At 40.4% G+C, this 18629-nt stretch overlaps 1 protein-coding gene across 17 annotated transcripts in view; it reads right to left on the minus strand.

Moving 5' to 3' along the window:
* The window catches only part of ESRRG (estrogen related receptor gamma), a 625647-nt gene that overhangs the window by 158272 nt on the left and 448746 nt on the right, over window positions 1–18629 (minus strand). For all 17 annotated transcript variants that reach the window (XM_047704102.1, XM_047704099.1, XM_047704103.1 and 14 more), the window contains one exon: window positions 777–893. In XM_047704102.1, coding sequence (XP_047560058.1) covers window positions 777–893 — 117 coding nt within the window. The remainder of the gene's footprint in view (window positions 1–776; window positions 894–18629) is intronic.

Below are 18629 nucleotides of genomic sequence, written 5' to 3' on the forward strand. Positions count from 1 at the left end.
ATATGGGTGGAAGAAGTCAGTGAATTCTAGAATCTGACCCTCTGCTCGGTTCTTGGCTCTACCACTTGTGAGCTGTGTGAGCTCAGGCCATAACTGGATCCTTGGTCACTGTTATTATTCTGTGTTTGTTGGCGTTCCCCCTGAGTGAAAGCAACAATTTTAGTATCATTATTACAAGCTTTTTAGAAAAGAACCTAAGTCCAAAGGATAAGATTGGAAAAAAATAAAGAGTGTGTTAAACCTAATATTATTATTATTTTTAAAGTGGTGACAATATGAAATGATGGGTCTGTTAATTAGCTCGACTGTGGCAATTATCTTACAATACATATGTATATCAAAACTTCAAGTCATACACCTTAAATATACACAATTCTTATTTGTCAATTACATCTTAGCAACGGTGGAGGGGAAAAATCTCCCTGCAAACTTAGAAATGAGAAGGAAACACAAAAAGACAAGGACTAGCCTTTTGGTGTCCTTTGTCCTTTGCCTTCTGCAACTCGTAAAGATGAAAAGAGTCAGAATTACCAAGCATACCTGGTGGGTTAAGCTGCACATCAGGTATTTCCTACCTTGTCCCTTCCTGTTGATATCATGCAGTTAGCCAGGACATATCAGAAAACTCAGGCGTAAAGATGTATTCTGCCATTGGATTCGGAGTGCTTACTGTGACCCCATCTTTTCCTGGTTTTCTCTAGTGTCTCCGTAATTCCCTGCAGGCGCCCTTCCCCCATCCCCAACCGAAAGCACAGGCCCCCCGCAACACGCCTTACCTTCTTTCAGCATGCCCACTTTCAAACACTTCATGAAGCGGCAAGCCTGGCAGGATTTACGTCTGCGCTTAGTGATTTCACATTCATTCGTGGCAGGGCAGCTGTATTCTATATTACCTAAAACACAGGGTTGGAAGAAAAGCAGTTAGATTCGCAAGACCCAGGAAACGTGAGCACCCCAAAGGCAATGCCTACTCTGCTACGTCCGCCTCCCTTCTCAAAAGCACAAGTCACATGAGACTCGTTAGGATGTCACAAACGTCACGAAGTGGGACATTCTGTGGCAACCGTGTAAGACACACCGAATAGGGGCACCTGGGTGGCTCAGCCAGTGAAGGGTCTGACTCTTGACTTTGGTTCAAATCATGATCTTAGACTTGAGATCGAGCCCCATGCTTCAGACTCCCTCTCCCTCTGCCCCTCTCCTCCCCACCCTGCCACTTTCTCTCCCTCTCTTGGAGAAAAAAAAAAAAAAGAAGCACGGAATATTTAGAAGATACATGATAAAGGATCTCAAAAGACCAAGTTTAAAGTTAGCCTTTAAAACATTATGCTTAGTCAAAATAACAATCTTCCAGAATTTTAGAATCCCAAAGAAATTTCAAAGCAAATTATTTCCATAAAAGCATGAACATCAAAATCATATTCTTGTATCATCAGTCCTGGATTTCTATTGGTTACTAATATTCCAATGTATCAGGCTTATTGTCCTTGTGACACTAAACAGCATAAACCCCGCTGTGAAAAATGATCAGCAGGCTAATCTGAGCCTGACAGTAAACTCCTAGAGGACAGGGACGGAAATGACATGGTTCTCGTGACCACGCTTACCCAGGCCTTACAACACAGTTCTCTGCTTGAGTAAACGTTTATTGAGGACGAGGAGGACAATGACGATGCTGGTCGTCATCAGCATGTTTGTTACATCTGCATAATGAATTCCAAACACTCAAGCTCCAAGGAAGTATTATAAACAAAAAGAAACTGCTACGAAACGATATTTTTAATGTCAGAGTTGACATTACTTACGGTCCTACTTACACATTTGAAGCGATACATATGTAGCCAGAAGAAGATCCAAACTTTAACTTGAAATTCTTTCTCAATTAATGCCAATGACAGTGTGTGGGATGTGCTCTAGGGCTGCCTACAGCTTTGTAAAGAAGCTGCCTTTAAAATAAAGCCCCTCTCCCCTATCAGCTCTGTCACACAGTGCTTGAAGGTCTTTCCTTACTTCCTAACCCTTTCCCCTTGTGATTAAGTGCATTAGTATCTTAATGAAAATGCATTCTGTTTATTGCCCTCTTGGGAAGGGGGAGGTCATCACACCAAATGCATAAATTGTCATCAGAGACGGTCCGAGCATAATTGCAATTTTGCTGCTCCATGTTTGCAATACTCAGGGTCCGTCTAAGTCCCCTGAAACATGCACAGATTCTAGTAATTAGCATAGAGTCTGCCTGGGACCACAGCATTGATGAAATATTTCAGAGTTAATCACACTTTGTAAACACTGATTTATATTGACTACCTTTCTCCAGACTGATGTCTCCTCATTAAATATCACATTAGTGGATTGCAGGATTGTACCAAGACTCAACTACTCAGCAACTGCTAATCCAACAGGAAGTAATACCTAACCACTTATAACTACTGCAAATTGGCTAAGTATGCATGACTGAAATATCTACTTTTTTTAAAACTGTGCATTATAACTTGAGATAAGCCTATCAAAATTATTTGGCTCACTTAGCATTCTAACTCAGGGCATGTATAATAATAAAAGCAACTATTTTTTAACATAAGAGGTTAAATAATAAGATAATTATTAATTGCATCAACAGAGGCACACACTATCACCTTCTTCAGAGATGTTACTAATACCCAGAATATTAAGGATAAGTCAAAGGGAAGCAGCCTGGCTGGGTCATGGCTGAGAATAAAAGGATTTAGAGTCTGAACTTTAGATGAACCATTTTTCACTGCTAAGTTTCTTTAACCATCACTGAAAATGTATTTCCCATCCAGGGAGTGTTGCTAGTAATTTCCTAGGGGTTAATTAGTATTCTACTACCAGAACTTTCCACTCCACTTACCTCTTCCTATTCTTATTTAAAAAGAAACTCAGTCTTTGCTTTCTTAGTAAGAGATGAACAATAACTAGTTAGGGGGAAAAAATGGCTTCCAAATAGCATTTGTTGCCCCTTTTTGCCTGGAAAGTCAGTATGAAGTCCTCACTTTGCTTACTTTCCAGTACTAAAGCATGACCCACATTTTTCACCCAACGTTGGAAACTTCTACCACGGTGACCCACTATCTCCCTCCCACCCCACAAAAAAATCAGTTTTCATTTCAGACTGGTTCCTCTTCCTCTGAAAATTCTATGCTCAGCCTCCATGAGAACACACTTCAGACAGGAACCTCGAGCAGGCCTGTGTAAGCTCACACCTGGACTAAAGCCGTTATCTCCTACCTGGGCTTTGTGCCTCCATTCCATACCCCTGGAATCCAGACTGCTGACCTCTTCTGAGGACAGCTTAATTTAAAAAACAAACAAACAAAAAACAAAAACAAAACAAACCAAAAAACCTTAATTAAAAAAATCACTACTTCTATGGTCTGTTGAATTAAATACAGACTATTAGATTAGCAAACAAAATCGCCACTCCAGTATGACACTCATCTACTTATCTAGCGATATTACAATTATCACCTTATATGAACTTTCTGATGCAGCCGAGTCAATTTATTCATTTTTTGCTGTGTCCTTCAGACTTCCCTCTGGAGAATGATCTATCTTTACCCCTCTTTTCTTCTTAAAATTACTTCCAAGTCTCACTGTTCAACTCAAATTCCATTCAAATCTTTCATGAAAACCTCTCAGACCATCATAGCAGAAAATGAGTTCTTGGTTCTCATATCTTTTCGTGTACTCTCATCACATACAGACACGCTGGACTTTGTCATACCTTTTTTGCATGCATATTACCCATTAGATGGTAAGATCCTGGAGGCAAGGACCATTTCTTATACAGTAGAAAAATCTTCCTCCAAAAAGTAGTAAATAAGCAAAATAGTATGCTTCAAAAAAACTTAATATTTCCTTGATATCTCAAGGTCATTGCTATGAACACCAATTATGGTGCTATAATGTAGTAATGTCCACAAGGTGAAGGTGCCAGCTGTCCCATCAGGAAGCAATATTAAGAACACTAGGAAAACAATTCCACAAATTAAAAAAAAAAAAAAGTATTAGGAAGCCTAATTAATTTTTCAAAACCTTGAAAAGTAGCTTTGACAAAAATGGAAATGCACAGTAAAACAGAAAGAGATCATTGAAGGGGAAAAAAATTCAAAGTCTTCTGGGGCACAAAATGTGAAAATAAAAAAAATAAACGTAAGAGACTTTAAAGAAGATAAAGTGCATCTTGATATGAATAGGATAAGAATAAAAGGAAAATAAAACATGAAAATGTTTTAAAACATGAAAAAACAGACAGAGGCCACTAAGAGGGTTAATTTTTATCTTGTTATAGTACTTAGTGTTACTTACAAAGTAGATGCTCTCAGAACTGGAGCCACATTGGAGAAAATATTTCGGAGCGATGAAATGATAATAGCTAAATCTATGAATGACTCGTCTAAGAATGATTATGTAAGGATTTTAAATTCAAAAAACAGAAGGAAAATTGTACAATTACCACATGAGAGCTTCAGATCACATACAAAGAAGTACCCTAGTTTCCTTTCTAACCATTACATTCCAGAATTCTTCAATGACAAAAGGAAACATAAAGGCAGAGAAATTTTTAATAGTGCCTCAGAATGAACTCCCGAGGGAGAGCCTTTGTCTTATTCATTCCTTGATCCTTGGTGCTGATCCAGGAGCCTGCAATTGTGGATCATGTGCTGGGCTGGGATAGAAAGAGGTGGTTCCTGCTCTTGAGAAGTCCACAGTTTGACAGAGGAGATAAGATATGTAAGCAAGGAACAATACAATTTAGTGTGGGGGGCGGTGGTTCTGGATTCACAACTAGCACACACATATGCATTCCCACAAATGCAGACATTATGCCTAAGAAAGTCAAGGAAGGGGTGCCTGGGTGGCTCAGATGGTTAAGCTCTGCCTTTGGCTCAGGTCATGATCTCCAGGTTCTAGGATAGAGCCCTTCGTCGGGCTTGGAGCTCAGCAGGAACCTGCTTCTCCCTCTCTCTTTAACTCTCCTCCTGCTGGTGTGCTTGCTCTCTCTCTAATGAATAAATAAAATCTTTAAAATAATAAAAAAAAAAGTAAAGTCAATGAATTTTCAACCTAGGAGTGGAATGACTGAACTATGCTGTGAAAAATGAACACATAACTACATTGAGGTAAGGAATCTTCCCAAAACTACAGGCAACAAAACATGTTTTGTAAAAATTTCACTGTGAATGGATGGAAATTATAGCGGCCTTGAATGTTTTCACAAATGATATATTTTCAGCTTAAGTGTATAGAAATTGTTTACGATGAATTAGGTATCCTCCAGCCAAATTTCAATAAATTAGTTTTGACATACATGAGTGATAACCTTGATTTCACTAAGTAACACTGGTTTATATCTTAAAAAACAAATCAACATTATTCTAAAGAACTTATGCGCTAGAGGAAAACCTCTCTCATTTCAAAGCCCTCCCATTGAGTTACTTAGTTCATCGTTGCTGGCTATGATCGTCCACCCAACAAAGTGTTTGATCCGTGTTAGAGTCTACACGGATTCTGCCCTTGAACTACCTTCCCTGGTGCTTTTTCTATGCAATAACAACAACAACAACAAAATAACCATTTTATCCTAAAAATGTGCTGCCCCAAGCACCTGGATAATAATGTTACATCTGTTTTGGTACCGGCTCAAAGACATTATTCCCAGGAGACCACATGATCTCTACGGGGCCCTTGTTTTCCTTCGATTCACGAAAAGTGGAAACTACACGACCAGCAATAGCAACGGTGGGCACCTGAAATGTGAACGCTGGACAGTCCGTAAGGAGGATACAGAAGTTATTGTTCATAAGCCAAGGATCCTCATTTCACACATGGAGTTTTCTTGGGTTACAGCTTGCCATTTCCTGGGACACATTTGTTAGATGGCACCAGGGACAGAATTAGGCTGCTACTGAGGACAGGACTGGAATCTTCCCAGTTTTGTCAAGAGCTGGGGAAGCGAGCTCTGTTGCAGAGGGAACCAGATGAACATGGAAACTCTGGGTTTTTAAAGCAGGCTGACAAGAATGATGGAGCAATTTATAATATCTCCTGGCAGCTTTTCAGAAAGTCTTGGGCTCTGATTACTTATTTTAGACTCTTTTGTACAATTAGTTTGTAGGCAATACAATTTTCTCACTTACGCTTAATAGAATCTTGTAGCTAGCTGGCGGAGAGAATAACAGGGTGTATGTGAAGTTCCAGCCTGGAGTGCCAGTGGATAATTTGTATATTCCTTTCAGTCACTTAATGGACTTTTACAGTTTGGCAGTAAAGGGGCTGAATGATGTAAATTAGCATGGCATCTCAAAATAAAAATATATGTCAAATCCTTACTCCCGACGCACATCACTCATACACGGGAATGATGTATTTGGCTTTATGTCGTGCCTAAGAGTCGTTCTCTTTTTCACACATACAGACATCATAATTGTAAAACCCATTTGAAAGCATTTGTATATTTCCCCCAATTGTTTTAATTTTGTTAACAGAACCAAATGGCTTGAGATGACCCACAGGGCACTCCAAGTGGGGTTTATCCAATTGTTTTCCAACATTAAGTGATTTTAAAATAATGGCATTTGGCTCGGTACACAATTACAGAGCATTAAAAACATGCAGCCAATAACCTGTAGTATTTTTGCTTTAAATGATCAAAAATATAAAAAAAAAGTAAGAAAACCCTCTACTGTTTCGTAGTAAAGGTTTTTCCATACAGCGATACAACTTCCCTTTCACTCCTTTCTCTTTCTTGTTTTTTGTGTTTGTTTTGTTTTTTTGTTTTTGTTTTTGTTTTTCTCTGTCTTGTTATTAATGCTACTTTTTTCCTCACTACTTTCTGCCCATGCTACCTGAAATTGAAATTGTCTCTTTAACTGGGATTCTGTAATATGGAACAAAAACTGATTACATATCTCTAGCAAAAAAGTCATAGTCCCATCAATGGACAGACTTTTTAAGTTTTTATAAAGAATCCCAAGTTAGACTTCAAAATAAGTTACCTAAGGACACTAAAACCTGTTCCCAAGGGATTGCTCTGATACTTTTTGAAGCTCTCTTTAAAACTTGTCACTAGAGTCACTTTATAAAAGGGGACGCAGTCCAAATACATTTCATTCATATTCCCTTAAAACATCTGACCGTCTTCTTTATCACAAGACATGCGGCCAAATGATGTCTGTCCATTATTAAATTTCACATTTACCTTCAAATTTCAAAGATCTCCAGATCACTGGTGACATTCTGAGAACCTGCCTCAAGCTCTAAAAGAGGATGCCCAAAAGTATGAGAAGGAATGGTGGTGTCAGACCCCCAAAGAGGAGGCAAGTCCCCTGTGACATGGAGCCTGTGGCGTCCTGAGGTAGGATGGTCAGTTAATGGTTAATGGTTAATGACCAGTTAACGGTCACACCCAGCTCTTAGCAAAGCAATTTCATACACAGGATTATGCCAGAGTTGCACGTGCTTTGCCTTTTTGCTGCCCTTCTACCTTCTAAAAATATGAGGTGGAAGATAGGATATAGCAAGTCTTTTTGATATTTGGTTCTTTCAGGTTCTATAGGATTAAATTCTGAGAATCACAGAGTATACAAGAGCCATAATAGTATACTGGCACAGGCTGTTGTGTTTTCGCAATGAGGCTCAGGCTTAGTTCCCACATGCAAAGAGATGACGGCTTGTCTTTAAGCATGAAAAGAATAGTAGGAAACCTACAAGCAGGCAGACTCATAAAGTCCGAGCACTGTCTACTGATTGGAGACCAAGACCATACGCTCTGGTTTCATCATCCAGTGACGTGTATTGGGTGAGCCACTGAGCTTATAGTAGGTACCAACCATCTCTCTCAATGATATATCTAACCACAAGATTGTACTGACCTTTGAGTTAAACTAAAAATAGATTAGAAGGGGGGCATCTAGGTAGACCAGTCCATTAAGCAGCTGACTCTTCATTCCGGCTCAGGTCACGATCTCAGGGTTGTGAGATTGAGCCCCACATCAGGCTCCACACTGACCATGGAACCTGCTTAAGATTCTCTCTCTCCCTCTTCCTCCCCACCAACTCATGTCCTCTCTCTCTCTCTCTCTCTTAAAAAAAAATAAAAAATAAAAAACAGACTGGCAGGAAAACAGTGTTGTAAAATGGAGGTGAAATTATTCAGCTTTTTTTTTTTCCAGGTTAAACAAAACATATCCTACACCTTAGTTTCCCTCAAATTTGTAAACAAGGACTTCCTTTCTTGCCTTAATTCCACAACTATTGGCTCAACACTAGGCCCTATGCATATTCACATCAAATAAAAGGTGGAAAAAAATATTGTATGCCCATTGCATGTCCTTCCTTAACATACTACTTGCATAGGGTTTAGAAAGACACCTGGAAATGAATGAGTAAAGGCAGAGGAGGAGAGGAGAAAGAGAAGAGAAATGGTAGATGAAGGTCCAAATTAGAGCTCTGCCATTCATTAGCCGTGTGAACTTGAACTAGTTGCTTTACCTTTACTACTCTAGGATTACTAAAATATAAAAAAGGAACAATCATGTGTACTTTGTAACACTGTAAGAATTACAGGAACTATAGGAAATAAAATCATAGATCATGTTGTTCATCCTTCTGAAAACAGAACGGAGAGACATTGTAAGATGTCATCAATGACTAAAATACCTTCACTCTAAGACCTAAACCTGAGTTTGGGAATATCACAAAACAACCTTCTTCAGTTTATGCAAGAGCGTGAAAACGAACATGCCATTCACCCAGAGAAGCTGAAGGAAAACTTTGCCTTGCCAACAATTCCTATATTTTACAGATACTAGGAGGACAGGAAGAAAGATAATAATGGAAGTCATTTTTTTTTATGAGACTGACGCGCTGCCCACTGTGCCAAGAGGGCCACTGGAAGTCATTTTTTTTTAAAGCACAGAATTGTCTAAGAAGTGAATTTCTGAGACATCAACCACAGCTCCTTGCGCGCATTTCCTGTCACTCCACCAGAGCTCGCACTATGTCTCACTGGGTGTAATCTGATTATAATCGAGGGCAAGGATTTGCCAAGCTCTTCCAAATCCCACCTCGGCTTTATCACTTCCCACAGTCTTAGGTCAGTTTCTACCCCTATCCCAAGCCCACTCCCTTTCCTGACATGTACCCTGAATTACTCCAAATTCCTAGAAAGCAGCATTATCGTTCCTGCTGGTCCTCTTCATGTGCCTCCTTGATCGTGTTTTCAACGAAGCTTGCCCAGAGCCCACAAGGCCAAGTCCTCATGGGTGTAACTAATTCATCTCTCACTCATCTGCAGGTGAGTCTTTCTCTTAGAACTCAACATACTTTATTGTTTGTGTCTACCGAATGAGCCTCTTTTTGTTCCAACTGTATATTCCTCGAGAATAGGAACTTACACCTGTCCACAAGAAGGTGTGGTCAAGTCAATGACCCACAGGAAGCCACTCATGACCTGTCAACTTGATTTTTAGTGATCCTATTCCTCATTCCCTCATTCTAATATTTAGCCCCAAATTATCCACCAAAAAAAGCTCAGTATAGTGAGTGAGAGAGAATAAAACTGAGAGGAATCTACCGACAACATATCATTGGGTATTAAGCAATACAAACCTAAAGGATATTAGACTTTGAGAAAAACCTAATTTCCAGTTGGTTCAGCCTCCTTGTTTATAAATATCACAGACATGTAAGTATGTACTGATTAACCTATGATTGCTGGAACTTCCTTACAAAGATATGGATGAGTTAATTGCAAAAAAAAAGAGAAAAAAAAAGACTAAAACTCAAACACTGGGGCATCTGGGTGGCTCAGTCAGTTTATCATCTGCCTTTGACATGGGTTGTGCTCTAGGGGTCCTGGGATAGAGCCCTGCATCTGGGTTCCCTGCTCAGTGGGGGGGACTGCTTCTCCCTCTCCCGCTGCCCCTCCCCCGGTTCTTCTTCCTTTTTCTCTCAGATAAAAAAATAAAATCTTAAAAAAATATTAAAAATAAAAAAATTCAAACTCAAATATCCTGATGTCCAGTCCAATGGTCCCTAAATGCACCCATTAAAATTTCATATCAATGCCTCTAATAAACACTAAGTGCGAGGCACTCCTTTATGTGTTTTATAGATATGAAACCCATTTGGCAGATGAGAGAATCAAAGCACTGAGACAAGAGGTAACATACCCAGAATCACATAGCTAACATGTGCCTGAGCCAGAATGTGAACCCAGGCACTCTGGATCCAACGTCCGTGCTCTTAACTATGACGCAATGCTGCTGGACTCCAGTCTTTCAAAAGTAACTTACTGAGTGCTGTTTGGAATAGAAATTTAAAAAATGAAATTCCTATCTTCTGAGAGGGTGCTTTGTGTAGCTGTCGTTGTTGCTATTGTTGCTGGTTGGAAAGGAAATCTTGATGCCTTGGAGCGGTAAGATAAGCATGGATCTTGGTGTTGTCTTCTGCTGTTGTCAGACTTATGGTACAAGGGCAGCTGTGGAACAGGATAGGGTTGCTTTTGGGGAATGGAATCTCTCAACACCTCAAAAAGAGATCCCTCAACTTATCTCTGTACCACTCTGGTTTGTGGCCAGTTTAATCCCACAGAAACCAAACAGACCATGTCACCAAAGCAACAGGTGTCAGGTTGTAAACAATGTATTTTAAAAATCCCAAAATAAGGCTATTGTTCATGATAGGAGAAAAAAGTAATCCATACTCAGCAGGGTGTGCTCTGAAATGCATTTAAGAAGGGAGTGAGCGTATAATAAAAACACACTCACTGAGAAGATGATGGAGAATACAAATATCTCTCATCCAGGGTAACGAGAAAGTCAATGTTTTTTCATTTTGATGTAATGACATCTTCTTGGAAAGGGCAACTAGGTCTTCTGCAGACCCTACGTGATGTGTGCAGCCACAACATCTCCATTTTTAAGCTTCGAGAGAGTAGGGATGGTGTCACAGGAGTATTTATAAAAAAAAAACAACTCAAAGAATACCCCTGTCACAAGGAAGATGTTCTACCTGAGCATACGTGCCACGCTTGGTATTCAACGTCAACTTGTACATGTTCTTTCTCTACCTACATATTTGAAACAACTTTGATGAGATTCCTTATCTGTTTAACACGCAGGACTAAGGGGCGTCTGGATGGCTCAGTGCATTGAGGTGTCTGCCTTAGGCTAGGGTCATGATCTCTGGGTCCTAGGATCGAGCCCTCCATCGGGCTCTCTGCTCAGCAGGGAGCTGCTTCCCTTCCTCTCTCTCTGCCTGCCTCTCTGCCTACTTGTGATCTCTGTCTGTCAAATAAATAAATAAAATCTTAAAACAAAAACAAAAACACGTAGGACTAAAACCAAGAAAGGAAAAGCTAACAAAAACTAACGCCAGCCCCTTGTTTTGAATAGAAATGCACATTAGGCAGTGGCAGTTCTCAAATGCTACAAGCAGTCCATATGACAAGTATAAAGGCATTAGGATCATATCCCATGTGACAAAGCACCTGCCCCTTCTTTAAATTTTATAACTTTTTAAAAATAATCTCCACACCCAATGTGGGGCTCAATCAAACTCATGACCCCGAGATCAAGAGTCACTTGCTCTTCCAACTGAGCTAGCCAGATGCTCCAAGAGCAACTGACTCTTAAATACGAATATGACTTCGTAGCAATCCTGAAGTAGTCCTTGTACCTTCTACAAGTAAAAGCAAGCACATCTTTTTCTAATATTGTCTTAAATGCTTCTGTTCTTGAATGCCATCGATGAGCCAAGAACTTTGTCAGAAATGAGATACCGGTATGAGAGACTTCCTTCTTTCAAGATCAAGTTGATGTATTCAACAGTATCTATCTGCGTCCTCCAACGCTGGTACAGATTTCGGGAAATCCTGTGGGACACAGGGATGGTAACTGCTCTGTACTTAAACTGTAGGAGGCACTAGAACAATGATTATAAGACAGGAGTTGAATTGGATTCAAGTGCTGGTTCAACAATTTTCTGTAGGAGTCAGCAGTTTTTTGAAGTTATCTTCTTCAGGAATGAAACGGTAATGGGTTGCACCAATGGATACCTTTATGGCATTGCTGTGAAAATCAAGTCAGATTTCGAGATTTCAAGACAGATTTCAAGGTGCTGAGCAGAGCGCCTGACACAGAAGGAACAATGATTCCCAGCAAAAATTACAACATTACGATTACACTCAGGGAAGGGGTTCAGGAAGCAAAAGAGCTCAAGGGGCTCAGCAAGTGGCAGGAGCTAGTACTCAGGGCAGAGGAAAGGAAACGCAAGGCAGAGAATTTCTTCCCGCCTGCTACAAGGAAGCCAAAAGGCATAGACTTGATGTCCACATCACAGGCATATTATAAGAATTACGAGCAAACAGATACTCAAAAGACCATAATCACTAATTACCCCAAGGGTCAGGGAGCTCAGACGGGACTGCCAACGGGATGCGGAGGAAAACAAGGAACACCCAGATGAAACCACAAAAGCTCCCAACATGTAGCGTTTGTGCCTGAAGATTTTCCTCTCTGAAACAAAACCCGTGCACTTGACTGTCTGCTATGATAGGGACTGCAGGGAAGTGCCTGGCATTTCCTCAGGGAAGACGAGCATAGGGGCAAACATAACAGGGGAGAGTGGAGGTCTCCTGTGTGCTGATGGTCCAGGAGAGGTGGGTCAGGCAATGCCTCCTCCAAGGGGATACCTGCTCAGCTCTCACTCCTTCACAGAACAGCAGGGGTGAACCAGTTTTTTCCTTAAAGGCCCAGATAGGTAAATATTTCGGCTTCAAAGGTCATTCAGTCTCTACTGTGAGTCCCAGCAATCCCACAGAGGTATAAAAGCAGCCATTGACAACACAAGAAAGGGCGTGGTGATTGTGTTCCAGTAGAACTTTCTTTAGCAAAATGATTCTGGCACTGGGCCTTGGTTTACAGAGCTCTGGTCTAAAAACATATGGACGAAAGGCTGCAATGATACAAAACACTTCACAGTCTTACCCATTATTTCCTTTCTTACTTCCAATCCTGTAAAGTAGTTTCCTACAAGTTAGGTGCAGACACTACAAAAGAAATCTTAGCAAATTGGTAACATCCCAGAAGAACAAATGGAAGAAGGCGTTGGAGGGCTTTCACTTTAAGTATCTGTAACATCTGAAATGGTTCTCCATATAAAACATAATCTGAAGCCTCTGGGGGACAGTGAGGGTGTTCCAGAAGCGAAGAGGTACCCTGGGAGTAGTGAAGATGCTTTGGAGGCAAAAGGAAAAAAAGAAAAGGTGCAATGAAGGACAAATCTCCGGCTAGATTCATTCCTTTGAAGATTCTTGTACTTGCCTCTGATCTTCTTCAAATGAAAACTATGTTAATAGTTTGCACTGAAAAATGGATATCAGAATGTAGACTTGGCTCTGCTTTCAGATTCACTGTCAAGGAATGTTCACATTTCAGGCTCTAAATTCTAAATTAATCAAAAATTTCTGTGTACTAAATCCTCTTCTTTTTGTATTATTACTCAGCGGTGCCTTTTTATTTCTTTATTATTTATGCATTTGTTTATTTATGTATTTGTTTATTGGGGGAGGGGCAAAGGGAGAGGAAGAGAATCCCAAGCAGGCTCCACACCCAGCAGGGTGCCGACATGCCGCTTGATCTCACAACCCTGAGATCACTACCTGAGCGGAAATCAAGAGTCAGATGCTTAACTGACTGAGCCACCCAGGTGCCCCTGAGCTATGCCTTTCTTAAATAGTATATTAGAATACAGTTGTCTCATTAAGTTTGTTCAAACCAAAATGAAACAAGATTTAATCCCAAAGAATATAGATTTTTCTTTAAAAATACAGATCTAGTGGCTCCTGGGTGGTTCAGTGGGTTAAGTCTCTGCCTTTAGCTCAGGTCATGATCTCGGGGTCCTGGGATTGAGCCCAACATCAGGCTCTCTGCTCAGCAGGGAGCCTGCTTCCCCCTCTCTCTACCTGCCTCTCTGCCTACTTGTGATCTCCATCTGTCAAATAAATAAATAAAAATCTTAAAAAAAAAATACAGATCTATTCAAATAATCCCACCCCCCTTCTTCTGACTAGTACTCATCGTAAGAAAAAAAGAGTTGCCCTCTGCTGCAGTCACAAAATTTATACAAGAGGAAAATCACCATCACATCAAAACAAGAGAATAAATAAACTTCGTTCCTTCTAAAATTAAGAATTAAAGAGTCAGGGAGGTGTTACCAGTGGTGAGTGTGGAGGTACATTTTTGGGATCAATCTAAAACTAACAACTAAAAATCCAGCAGCGAAATGAGTGTCAGAAGATAAAAATCCAGGGAACTGAGGCAGAAGACGGATACGATGGTACTGAAGAGCTCTACTCTCACGCTTCATCTATGGGGGGGGGTTCTAAAACTGAATTAAAAAAAAAAAACAGTTCCTTTTAAGGCTTACTTCTGACTGTCTCCTTTTTAAAAAAGCCTTTTATATGATCTAATCATAACTTTGGGAATATTCTTAATTCCCCATTTTTATTTTATCAACTTAATGGAAAATTTTGCCCATGGACTAAAATCTCTCAAGAAAAATTCAGTCTAAAATTATTCAATGCCTTAAAAGCTTAAAAAAATATGCAAGGCAGGGTACTGAGAGGTAAAGAGCACAGAATTTGGGTTCAGGTTGCCTGATACCCAATTGTGTTTGGGCCATTACTTCTCAGTGCCTCAAGTTCCACGTATATAAATAGATACTGTAAGCACACTATAATAGTAGCATCTACTTCCTTGGGATAATGGAAAAATTAAATAGAACAATCAACGTAAATCACTTAGAACAATGTGAGGCACATTGCAAAAACTGACAGAGTCATTATTATTATGACAAACTAATGAATCCTTCATCTATCATTATTGGTAAAGGCCCTGTATGCAACTCCAGAGGCTGAAAACAAGTATTTACATTGTCCACATATGTAATTATTTACAGACAGCCTAAGGAGGTAAAAGATTAGAACTTCAAATTCAGGGAATTATCCGAAACCCCTCAAAAATGTTTAAACATTCCCCTCACATTCATCAGGATGGCCACTCTGAAAAGAAGAAAAAAGAAAACAAGAAGGAAATAACAAGTACCCCAAAGGACACAGGGAAACTGAAACCACTGTGCACTGTCACTGGGAACGTCCAATGATGCTGCCATTATGGAAAGCCAGTCAGTACGAAGGCTCCTCAAGAAATTAAAAGCAGAGGGGCACCTGGGTGGCTCAGTGGGTTAAAGCCGCTGCCTTCGGCTCAGGTCATGATCCCAGGGTCCTGGGATCGAGCCCCGCATCGGGCTCTCTGCTCGTCAGGGAGCCAGCTTCCTCCTCTCTCTCTGCCTGCCTCTCTGCCTACTTGTGATCTCTGTCTGTCAAATAAATAAATAAAATCTTTAAAAAAAAAAAAAAAAAGAAAGAAAGAAATTAAAAGCAGAATCACCATATGATTCAGCAATCCCACTCCTGGGTATATGTCCAAGAAGTGGAAAACAGGATCTCAAAGAGCTGTTTCTACACCCGTGTTCACTACAGCATTACTCCCAACAGCCAAGAGGCAGTAACAACCTGTTGTCTTTTGATGGATGAACGGAGAAAGCAAGTGTGGTATAGACTTCGAATGAGATATGATTCAGCTTAAAAAAGAAGGAAATCCTATCACATGCTACAACAGGGATAACCTGACGACATTTTGCTAACTGAAATAAACCAATCACAAAAAGACAAATACTACATGATTTGAATTTGGGAGATAAAAGTGGTCAAACTCATGAAAAGTACAAAAGTGGTTCCCGGAGGCTGGGGGAGAGGGAAATGGAGAGTTACTTGGCGTAGAGTTTCAGTTTTGCAAGATAAAAAAGTTTTAAAGATTTGTTGCCTAATGATGTGCATATAGTTAACACTACTATACTGTACACTTAAAAACGGTTAAGATGGAAATTTTTATGCTCTGTGTTTATGTCATGTGCACGTTTTGCTGTGTGTGTTTTATGTTGTGTTATTTTTACCACAATAAAAAGAAAATAAACGTTAAGAAATAAATAAATGTTTAAACATCCTTTCTTTTAAATGCAAACACATATTTACTTTTCGTGTCAACCACAGTACTTTGCCAGCATCTTTTACCTAATTTTGCTTTTACTTGAAACTTTGCAAAATTGTCTAAGTGAGCTCCAGTGACTAGGCCTTCAAATTGTTGAATCCCACTATCAACAACTTCAAAAGAAAGTGAATTAAGGCAGTGTGTGTACTTTATCACATCTAAGACATTATCTAAGTTTATCAAGTAGAATATCAGATAAATGAACCACTACCCTTTATCGGTAAAGAAAAAAAAGTTCTGTTCCAGGCCCTGAAACCCCACCCTGCCACTCCTCACAACTTGCCTCACAGCCTTCAAAACTTGTTTTTTAATAAGTTACTGATGTTTCCTTTCGTGGGGGCCCAAAAAAATCATACTGAGACATATACTCCCGTGACCAATTACCAAAGTGACACACATTCACATCCAGAGGAGCCCGAAAGGAGCACCTCCTGAAAGGAGCTCAGGTGGTTAAGCATCCGACTCTTGATCTCATTTCAGGTCTTGATCTCACAGTCATGAGTTTGAGCCCCACAGTGGGCTCCATACTGGGCATGGAGCCAACTTAAAAAAAAATGGGGGACCTGAGACAACAGAACTCTCATCACTTCTTTTGGTCTTCTTTCCTACCTTGAGGGTGAACACTATCATTTATTCTACCTGAATTTAGCCATAACCAATTCTGAGTTTATTGGAGGAAGGGTCTTATCATGTAATTACTTTAACACAGGTATAAAAACATGCATTTTGGGGGGCGCCTGGGTGGCTCAGTGGGTTAAAGCCTCAGCCTTCGGCTCGGGTCATGATCCCAGGCTCCTGGATCAAGCCCCGAGACAGGCTCTCTGCTCAGCGGGGAGCCTGCTTCCTCCTCTCTCTCTGCCTACTTGTGATCTCTGTCAAATAAATAAATAAAATCTTTAAAAAAAATGCATTTTGGAAACTATAAAGCACGAGGTATCATTCCTACTAAAGCTACTTGGGCTACTCTAACAAGGTAATTTATCTGTTATTTCTTTGCACAAAACAGCCTCATTTGTCAGGGCTCGGTTCTTGGTCAAAGGTGAACAAGAATGAAAGAATGAAAGCTATCAGAATGGAAAGAGAAGCACTGATACCTTTGCAGGGTAGTTTATCTAGTAACCAAAAAACAGCCTCCAGACCTTAGTCAAACAGTCGCCAGTTAACCGGAGGGCGACAGGGTGGCAGGCCCTTAGAAGAAAACCGCTGGTCTGCAAGCCAAGTGTCAGCCGCATCCCATTTCCTAAGTCCATCACACATGTAAAAGTCTACCTTGCTAGAAGACAGGAAAGCAAATGGCATTTTTAAAGAATTCACTCAACTGATCCTTAAAATCCCTCAGACGTGAGCATGTAAACCACACGAAGTCCTCAGCCATTACTTGCCAAGAAGAAGGTTGGTGCAGAGTGCTGGGAGGTGTTTCAGACTTGACAAGTGGTAGGCTGGGACAGGCCAAGAAAAGATAATGACTCACCAACAGATCCCTTGGAAGAAATGGCAGTGCACACGCTTCCTTCCATGAGAGGGTGACTGAGTCAGGAACAGGCTTGGGGGACCCAGGTGGGTCACCACAGGAGATGTTGTCCCACTGGAGCCAGACAGAGTCCCTGGCCTCATGCCACAGTCAGTACCCTTCCTTCCATGCTGCTACTTCTGCGGACATTAGCTCAGGGGAACCACGGGAAACTGACTGTATTTTCTGAGTGCAGAGGGCTTTATTTAAGAAAGGAAGTTTACAAAAATAAATAACAGAGAGCATAGCCTCTTAAGTATGCATGTGTGTAGATAATCCAGAATTACACACTTACATTTTCTGATTCTATAACGTAGGCCATATCAGAGTAGAATCAAAGGAGAATATATTAATGCTACAGACACATGAGAACTTCAGTTAAAGTATACAGATAGAGCTAAGTTTTAAAGATTACTAAAAAAAAAACAGGAGACCTAGGTGGCTCCATTGGTTAAACAGCTGCCTTTGGCTCGGGTCATGGCCCCAGGGTCCTGGGATGGAGTCCTGTATCTGGCTCCTTGCTCCACCAGAAACCGGTTTCTCCCTCTGCTTGTGCTCTCTCTCTCTCTCTCTCAGTCTGACAAATAAATAAAATATTTCTTTTTTAATTGTATTTATTTATTTGAGAAAGAGAGAGAGCATGAGAGGGGAGGGTCAGATGGAGAAGCAGACTCTCTGCTGTGCAAGGAGCCCATGTGGGACTTGAACCCAGGTCCCTGAGATCATGACCTGAGCCAAAGGCAGTTGCTTAACCAACTGAGGCACCCAGGCGCCCTAAGTAAAATCTTCTAAAAAAAAAATAAATAAAGATTACTAAAAAGCTTGTCCTTTTATTAATTATAACTGTGGTACTTTTAAAAATTAGTGATACTACTACTACAAACATCCTCTTTTAAATGAGTATAAATAGGGGCACCTGGGTGGCTTGGTTGGCTAAACGTTTGACTCTTGATTTTGTCTCAGGTCGCCATCAGAGGGTTTTG

The sequence above is a fragment of the Lutra lutra genome, chromosome 15 (assembly GCF_902655055.1).
Source record: "Lutra lutra chromosome 15, mLutLut1.2, whole genome shotgun sequence".
Classification (NCBI taxonomy): Eukaryota; Metazoa; Chordata; class Mammalia; order Carnivora; family Mustelidae; genus Lutra; species Lutra lutra.